This window comes from Lathyrus oleraceus, chromosome 4 (genome assembly GCF_024323335.1).
Source record: "Lathyrus oleraceus cultivar Zhongwan6 chromosome 4, CAAS_Psat_ZW6_1.0, whole genome shotgun sequence".
Lineage (NCBI taxonomy): Eukaryota > Viridiplantae > Streptophyta > Magnoliopsida > Fabales > Fabaceae > Lathyrus > Lathyrus oleraceus.
In genome coordinates this window covers 240134785-240144689 of record NC_066582.1, presented here as the reverse complement: position 1 = coordinate 240144689, position 9905 = coordinate 240134785, and the positions used below count along the sequence as shown (strand labels likewise).

General features: G+C 37.2%; 1 protein-coding gene across 1 annotated transcript; it reads left to right on the top strand.

Annotated features, from left to right (window-relative positions):
- Positions 1 to 4778: 4778 nt before the first annotated feature.
- LOC127136854 (flocculation protein FLO11-like) lies at positions 4779 to 6013 on the top strand. The gene is made up of 2 exons (XM_051063368.1): positions 4779 to 5315; positions 5699 to 6013. Exons 1-2 carry the CDS (start codon positions 4779 to 4781, stop codon positions 6011 to 6013), a joined length of 852 nt encoding a protein of 283 aa, XP_050919325.1.
- Positions 6014 to 9905: the final 3892 nt, after the last annotated feature.

Below are 9905 nucleotides of genomic sequence, written 5' to 3'. Positions count from 1 at the left end.
GAAAGGGGTAATAAGTTTAAAATTCATAGATACAGACTATCAATGGGCAGACATCTTCACAAAACCCTTAGCTGAAGATAGATTTCTTTTCATTCGGAAACATTTAAACATGGAAGATTACCCAGAATGAATCTGAACACGTGTTACTCTTCTGATTTGTTAAAATAGGCTCTGACTTAATCATTTGCTTGTCATTTGGTTCTGGTACTTCTACAAGTTAGATGTTATCTGGATTAGAAACCTTCTGAATCAGAAACCTTTTGGTATTCTTGATGTTAGAAACATCAACATGTGGTTTCTCAAACGTGTGGCCTTGGATCTTCTAGACAACTTCCTAGCTCATAACTCAAGAGCCAAACTATTGAGATCTCCTCAAGCAATTTGCATATTCTTAAGATTAGACAACCATCATTACTGCATTTAATACTCCCCAAGCGTGTCAACTCAGATTTCTGGAATAATTATTATTTGTGTTCCCCATTCTTTTAATACGCTGTCATTTTGCAGGCTAATTGGTTATGTATATATATTTTCCACATTTCTCACTTTCACACTTTTCACTCACAAACCTACACAAACCTTTTTGTGCTCGTTGTTCTCTGCAACTTCTTCAACCTTCATCCTCATCATCATCATCAACAATAGTCATCTTCTCCAAACTCCAAATGGATTCTCAACAACAACAGGTTTACGAGTATTCTCAGCAAATGAATGCTATTGAACAACATGCTGAAGCTCCACAATAAGCTACCACTCAAACTGCTACAACCTCGATAACTTCCTACAAAGAACCCCATGTTTTTTACCTTCCCTCTCACATAAATCTTGCCACGCCATTTGAGAAGCTGAAAGTTTTATGTGAATTGCTAGTGGATTTTGACAACTTGAAGCGTAACGACATTGATCTCACTAAAGAACTAGAGAAATAAGGCTGGGGAAATTACTTCAATAGACTCTATGGTCCGGTTTACACCTTCCTTGTAAAGGAATTCTAAAGATTTGCAGATTGTGACGACCACTGCATTGTCTCTTACGTCCTGGGGGTAAAAATGGTCATCACAGAGAAATCCATAGACAAGCTTCTGGACTTGGAAAAGACAGGGGGCAGAAGGATTTACAACATTAACCCTAGGGAAAAATACATGTACCGGGAGATAATCCCCATTATATTCAATCAGAATCCAGAAGGGAAAACCTCCAAGAACAAGGAACTTCACTAAAATCTGAGGATCTGGTTGAAGATTATTCTGAGAACCGTCCATCATCGTCCAATATCAAATTCATCGGACTACATAAATACATACCAGAAGTGCGACATGGATTGCCTTCACAAAGGATTGAAGCTGAATCTGCCCTCCTTACTCTTCAAATATCTGAGGGACTCAGTTAGAGATACAAGGAATCACATGAAGCTCAGAAACTACATCCGTCTAGGGAGGCTCATCTATGACGTTCTGTTAGAAAGTGGGATGGTTGACCACCTTATCTCCATCAACATGATGGAAAATGTAACGGTAGATGTTGGCAAGCCTCTGAATGCCAAATATCTGAAGAGCATGAGGGTCATTGACAGAGTCTTAGTCAAACCAACATTGGGCACCTCCTGGGATGCTCTGAAGTATCAGAGGAAGATATCTCATGCAATGTATCTTTTCTCTAAGATAGATCCCCTAGAGGTTATTGCTCATCACCTTCAAAATTTGGCGTCTCAAGGTATTTACATTTCAGATTTCTCTATGGATTGGCTACTAGAACATCCACCTGTAACACCTCAAAATTTGCCCTCCTCTCTTGGGACTAGCTTAGCATATTGCATCTCATTTTTAGGACATTAGGCATTACATCTTTGCATATCATGTGAAATAAGCAAGTCATCCTCCTAGGTCTTTCTCAGAAGATAGAGAGGTTAAAAGATTCAAGCTTGAGGGTCTCATGAATTGATCACTAATCATCTGAGGTTTGTGCTTCAATTAGGGTTTTTTGGTTCCTCAATGAGATTGGGTATTATCTTGGTTGAAATGGTACACCATCATCATCATGGTTCATTATTCCTGATCAGATTCCTTGGGATTAGGGTTTTGACCTCTGGTCAACCCTAATCAGTTGCATTCCACCAGTCAGGGTTTTTCAAGGAGGTGAGGTCTTTAATGAGATGGAGATCATCATATGATTTTATTGAGCTTGTATAAGCTAGGGTTTCATTTTGGTGCCATTTCATCAAGTGGTTGAGGCTCAGAATCATCAGTGTATGTTCAAGTCATCTGTCAACCATAGAAGTCAACTGCAAAGTCAACTGTGGATTTGGAGGTGGGAAGTGGTTAGAGATGCTCCATTCATGTTCAAACAAGTCTCATATGACATTTCAAGCATCAACATTGAAGAATTTGAGGTCCAGTCAAAAGTTTCCAAAAATAGCAAGTGACCTATAATTTGAACTTTCCAAAAATGGAAAGATTTTGGACCAACTTCAACTCAATATTACATCATCAAGAAAGCTTCAAATGAAATTTTGTTGAACATGAAAGTTGTAGATATTTCTCTCCCATTTCCAAAATGTCCAATATCATGAGCATATGATGTGTGGTTAAGGAGATATGATCAAATCATGGCAAAACATGCATGGAACTTCAAATGGGCATAACTTCTCAACCAAAGCTCCAAAATGAGTGGTTCTTTTTGCAATATTCTCCTCTTGACCTCTAATTTCCAAATCATGCATTACATTACATGAATTGTCATCACATGATTACTTATTAATCCATTGACTTTTTGGAGGGAAATCTCTAAATTCAAAATTGGTGCATGGTTTGAATTTTTTGCCATCACCATTGGTTTTAAAATTGGATTTTAAGTGAAAATGAATCAATTTCGTGTACTGTTCACACATGCATTCCATGCATAAGGTGAAAAACCACATTTGCACATACACCTCATTTGGTTAATCTCACTTAGCATTTGGTTTAAACATGATTACAGAATAATTAGCAAGGCATATATAAATAAAAACCTAACTGTTTTCAAGGGGTGAACAACCATTTTTCAGATCTAGATCCAAATTCTCAAAACTTTTCTCTCAAATCTTTTTGCAATTTCTTCAAACAAAAGCATATTCCATTGCTTGATTCATGATCCTGAAGTGTTCTTAAGAAGAATTGGACGTGGAACCAAGAGAAACAGTGCCATATTGAAGCATGCTTGAAGATGGAAGCATTCATGGTGATTTCAAATTCTGCTAGATTCAAGTGTGATTGAGCTTCAATTTCCCCTCCAATCATCTACACAAGCATCACAGGGAAGCTTTTGATCATTTCAAGTCTTGGATATCACGAATTCCAGCTGATGCACTTCAAGAGGTACCTAAGTTGCTTTGAGTTCATTTGAATTTGCTTTGCTAGCTTGTGGTTTGCTTACCACTGAGGTATAATTCTTTTGACTTCATGTAGTCTGGAAGACCTGTCCTGTTATGTGGGCAGGCACCTGTCTGAAGCCCTCCTTAAGAGGCAATGCTTGTGAATGTTTAATTTTGTGCCAAGCAGGTAAAGACCTCTTAAGAGGCAATTGGCAGATAAAAGGGATGTGCAATCCATCCCCTGCTACTCAGTGTGTCATTCACTTTGCTCACACACCATTGTGTTGATGCGTTGTGGATAATAACCCAAGATCATGTTGTGTCAGTCATTTGTGGAGAAGAGTTCCTACATTCTGAACTCCCACACTTTCATGTGTCTGAAGCTCTCCCAGGCCAGGGATAAGAGCTGTGAGGTCTTACCCTCACTTCCCATTTCATCTGCTTCACCCTAACTCTCAATGTTAGGGTTAAGAGCTAACAACACCCTTTTCCAGTTGGTTTGTTTGTCAAGGTCGATATGACCCCTTGACTAAAACCTAACCTTGATTGAGCCAATTGATTGCATATAGTGTGTGCTATTTGTGTTTGTGTTTGATCAGTTGCTGTTTAGGCTAGCTTGCTTCCTGTGCAAGTTAGGATAGAAACCTTAACCTATGACCATGGTGGATTTACATGATAACTATTAGGCTCGAGTCGGTCTCCCTTCTAGTTTGTCATTTCCCAGTCTCTGGTTAGGTTAGAAGTTTCTCCCCTGTTTAGGGGAACTATGTCGCCCTGATCCTCATACCAGATGAGGTACGTAGGCAGGAGATGAGCTGATCTCTCTGGGCTCCCTTTTTCTTTTGCAACCCCTTTGTGTGTGTTTGGAGTCTGACGTAAGCCCAACGATTGGCGGTTGGTTTCCTGTGTGTGTTTGTTGGTTTGGAGTCTGATGTAAGTCCAGCGATTGGCATTCGGTTTCCATGTTTGCCTGTTTGTGTGGAGTCTGACGTAAGCCCAATGATTGGCAGTCGATTTCCTGTTTGTGTTTTGTTTGGCGTGCGTTAGCCGAACTACGGTAGCTCTGATTCTCATTCCAGATGAGATACGTAGGCATAGGATGCGATATCCTAGCGAGCCCATTCCCCCTTTTTCCTTCTATGTCTCTTTCCAGTGTGTGTGTAGTTTGTGAGCAGTGTTTAGCAACCTTTCTCCTATTCTCTTGAGTGTGGATCCCGTCGAGTACGACGGATGCGTAGGGGTGCTAATACCTTCCCTTCGCATAACCGACTCCCGATCCCATCTCTCTTTGGTCGCGAGACCATGTCTTTTCCAGGTTTACTTCGAGTGTTTCCTTTCCCTCGTTTGGGATAAATAACGCACGGTGGCGGCTCTGTTTGTTTGTTATTCCCGCCGGTTGTTTTTCGCGGATGCGACACCACCCAACTTCATGAAGAGGATGAAAGAGCCCTTTAAGAGGAAGTCAAAGAAGAAGACTCGAAAGATTGGAGCCTCTACATCAACTCAGGAGCTACATGCGCCTCTAGATTCCTCTGCTCTAAGTAAGTCATCTCTCTCTGAAGCTCCTTTTCCTTTTGGGTCTAAGCAAATATCTTTTTCCCTGCCTCAACAACCTCCTACATATACTCCCTCTGAATCCACTATCTCCATTCCAACTCCCTCTAAACCCCATAACTCTGAAACAAACACATCCTCACCCCCTCTACAAAACTTTGACCTCACAACCACAACACTTCCTGTATCTGAGGCCCTACTTCTAAATGAAACTATTTCACCTCCCTCATCCACTCCCTCATCTCCCTCATACCATGACCTTTCCTCTGACGTTGATCACCCAGAAATTCATGACCCTTCCTCTCCCACCTTGGCACAACTCCAAGACACAACAAACTCTAAACAGACTTCATCTGTTCCAGAAACTTCTGTACCTACACCATTTCTCTATGCACCTCCCTCAGCACCCTCAGTAACTTTACCATCCTCTGAACCTCCCACTGAACCCCCTAAAACCACTTAAACCCATTACTCCAACCTCTGAACTTGAACCAACCTTTCCAACCCTGGAAGAGGTATTTGCTTTATTCTTATAAAGCTCAGCTATGAGGCTCAGACAACTATCTGAACAATCCAGTCTAAGTGACAATCCTTCTGAAGTAAGGACTCACTAGAATGGATTTCTCAGATGGATGACATATGAGGTCTCTAACCTGAAAGGACTCTATGAACAAGTCAGAAAAGGACTACATCAGATGAGCTGAAGAGAGACTAGAGGTGTGTCTAGTGCATGAAGCTGAGGAGAAAGCCCGGAAGGAAGTTGAAGAAAAGGCTAAATAGGAAACTAAAGAGAAGGCCATAAAGGAAATTGAAGAAAAATTTGCCGATGAAGCTACTGCTACAGAAGCTAAAGCTAAAGTTAAAGTTGATGCTGAAGAAGCAACACGTATAGCTGCAGAGGAAGCTGCAAAGTCTACTGAAGTTGCTCTGACTCGAGGCGAGTCATCGACATCTGATATTGCTTCGTTAGTGCTCCATACTCTGGAAGAACTTCAGAAGGAACAACAACTTATAAGATCCAGACTCGACAAGCAAGATTCAGTTATTTCCAACATCCAGAACCTTCTTACCCAGCTACTTCATAGGATGTCTCCTCCTCCAAACCCTTAGGCACCCTAGGCTTTCTGTTTTGTTTTTTGTGCTCTAAGTGCTTTTTCCTTTAAGGCTTTCTCATCTGTATTTCTCTCATCTTGACTAATGAAGCTTTGTTTTGCTCTGCATGTTTTTTCTTACTATGTTCTTTTTGAGTTTGACAAAAAGGGGGAGAAATAAATAAGCAGCCTTTTGATGAAATAAATATCTAACTCTCATAATGCACTGCTTACATTCTAAATACTTTAAACAAACTGCACAGTCTAAGTTTTCATACAGGATGTATCTAAATTAATATTTGAGAAACAAGTTAAGCAACATAAGAGGCTATGGTAAGCAACTCTAAATTCTCTAAGTACCAGATTTAGGGGGAGCTTTCCTATCTTAGGGGGAGTCATATTGTATGTTAATCTAATTCTTTTTCCTCTCCATCTTCTGAAGTATCATTGGTTCATCAATAGTCTGAAGTTTTTGTCATCATCAAAAAGGGGGAGATTGTTAGAACAAGATTTTGGTTCTGTAATTTATCTCTAAGTTTTGATGATAACAAAGAATGAAACAATTTGGTACCCTAATAAATTTTCTAAGTGTGCAGGACTCTAAGGAAAACTGAATCTGATAAATCAATATCTGACATCAAATAAAGTCCAGAAGAGCTGATCAAGAAATGAATGAATCATATCTGACGCTGAACACAAGCATTCCCAAGAGGATCACATACATAATCTGAAGACTATGAAGACTGTAAAATCCAAAGACTCTGATGAATGTACATATGTAGACTCTGAAGACGCTCTATCTGAAGATCAACCAAAGAACTATCTGAATAAGACTCAACTAGCAACTATCTGAAGAATACAAGATCTGTGAAAAGACTCTGATTTCCGCTCACTCTGATTTACGCCCAACAGGTCATCTGACCAATCAAAACCAGAAACTTAACAAATAAGTATTCTAAGTATGGTATGAATCTCTATATGGATAATATTGAATACACTCCAAGACTGCTATGGAAAGGACAAGAAAATTAATGTCATGAAGTCCCATTATTGGAAAAGATATCATCATCAATATTCTCTCCAACGGCATCATCTTCAAGCACTAAAAAAAGGCCTCACTATCATCATACCAAAATACGAAGCTATCACACAAGAATTCTACTATACACCTTGAATCATATATTAAATTCTTGTCATTGTATAATTTAGTTATCACATACGAGTTGTTGTTCTTTGTGTGATCTTTGATCATCTGTATTTAATTGTGTTCATCTTGCTTATCTAAAAGCACCAAACACATTCTTGTAATTCTCCATAGTTTTTGTAATTTCTCAAGTGACTTGTGAAGTCTGTAGACTTGAGAGGGCTAAGAGATTGTTGAACTCTTAGACGATTGTTGTAATCTTTCTAGATTATTGAATTAAGTCCTTATTGAAGGATAAATCACCTCGGCCAGGTGGACTGGAGTAGATTTGGTTTTCAAGCGAACCAAGATAAACTTCTATGTTGTTTGTTATTACCTTGGTGGGTGTAACGTTGCTAAAAGTTTTTGTTTTTCAGTGAAAATAATTCACCCCCCTTTCTTATTTTTCTCTACCTTCATTTATTTCCTTTCGGCTCCATCGTCATATTTGTTATTGTAATGGTTTTGATATATCTTGTAGAACCGGTTTTCGAAGTATCGAGTTTTACATTTATCCTCCGAGGAACATACTTTCAAATCACTACTATTTTAAAATAGTTACCAAAGATTTAATTGTTGAGTAACCTTCTTCATTACTGTCTTTACCCTTGTGACTCTAGAATAATTACAAGAAGGTTTATTGGGCATAAAGCATATCATGCCACAATTTAATATGCCTTATTTATAGAAGTCCAAAAGAATTATACAATTTTATTAGATATTGGTATGTAAATATACAACAAGTTCTCAATCCTACCTAGATCATTTCTACCAATTTCGTAGATGAAAGAAAAACATTAAGCCCTAATTAAACTGAATAATTAACAAAAGAGAATTCATTTATAGAGGTAAAATCTTAGTAGACTACATGATTTACATTATTGGGGAAAATTCATCTAGGGGAAACCTAGTATAGAGGAACTAGTCACTCATCCTAAATGAATTCATGGCTATTAAAGATGAAAGAAAGAATCAGAACTTACAACGATTATGGATGAATCCATGATAATAAAAAAATCCTACTCCCTAGAAGTAGAATGGTCCTTTGTCTCATAAAATTTGAAACTCTTACGACTAAACACATTTGACATTATATAGCAAAAATATTGCCTACTCCCTAGCTATAGAATGGTCATTTATCTCATAAAATTTGAAACTCTTGCGACTAAACACACTTGACATTATATAGAAAAAATACTGAAATTGCAAAATCGCATCGTTACAACCCTAGATGCGTCACAATTAAGTGATTTGTTAAATTTGGTGTTTGGCATTGCAAGAATCACGTTGCTCGAGTTTGGCAAGGGCCGATAATTTTCTCGGGATAATGTCATAATAGTTCAGTTAGGTTTGATGTATGCCACTATCAAATATTATTCTTCAATAAAGCCATTCTCACTTATGGCAACACCATAATTTGGTGTAAATTTGCAATTTTCCTCTTTTTTTATGTTTCTCTTATGCTAGTCCTCTCATGGATTTGTTATTTTAAATTTCGCAGTAAAATAGCATGGAACTTGTCTAGTTAGGATGATTTTGACCTAGATTGGTCTTTTCCACGATTCTTTAGAATTTTTATTAAAACCTACAAGAATAGAAACATATTAATATAAAAAATATAACCAAGGAAATAAATGCTAGCAACATTATATAATGGATTGTCATCACAAACTCAAACTTGGACCTTTTCTTGTCTTTAGGGAAAATTTTGAAAATTGAGATTTTAAGAAAATACTGAAAGTTATCTCCTTTGATGATCAATTTTAAGTTGACGCTACTTATCACACATGTCTATGCTCAAATTCTACTTCCATTCCAATATCTTGAAATGGATAATTCTGAAAACTTTACGCTTGCTCAAGTTTATTAAACATTTTCTCTCTTCTCACCAATTCACTCAAATTAATATTGTTCACTCAATCAACATGTACATATCATTTAACCATATATTTAAAAAAAATATTCTATCAAATCAATATTATACACATTTTTTTGAGATATTTAAGGATGTAACATGACTTATATTAAAGTAGAAAAAATTTGACAAATAAATTTTATTCTTGAAGATATGCACTAAGTTCCTTAACTCTTCTTGCTTTCTATGTATTTTTTTCTATTTTTTTTTCACTATCAACTATTTAAGAGTTTGGTCCTAAGAGTTTAGTGGCGTTTTATTTGTCTGTGGTACTCATTTGTTTTTTTTAATCTTTTTTTTTTACTTTTTTTTATTGGGTGCCTATTTTTCTACAAACTTTTTTGTAACTTTTATTCTTAATACCATTGCATCAAACTTTAAATATTGATATCCCATCTCAAACTTATAATTTTTCTATATTTATGATATTATTTTTCATGACTATCTAATTTCAAGAAGATAAAGCAATAAAATAGTATAGATTTGTGTACCTCCTCTTATGAACCCCACACACCACAGGACTCCTAACTTAAAAAGTTGATTTATAGATTTGATGTTGTATTTAAACACCTCTCCACGCACAAAATATCTTCATTCGTTAGTGGTTCCTTGTGCATACGAAAAGAATTCGAGACCAATTGCGTGGTTTGTGGTATTTTCCAAAATTGAATTGAAGGATTCCCACTTTCTCGCTACTAAGTTTTTGAACACAATGGGGGTGTTCAAATAAAACATCCCAATGAATTTTCATAGCTTTATTGATTTCCAGATTTGTTCTGCTTCTTCATTTTGAAACCTTTCGTATGTTGGAAG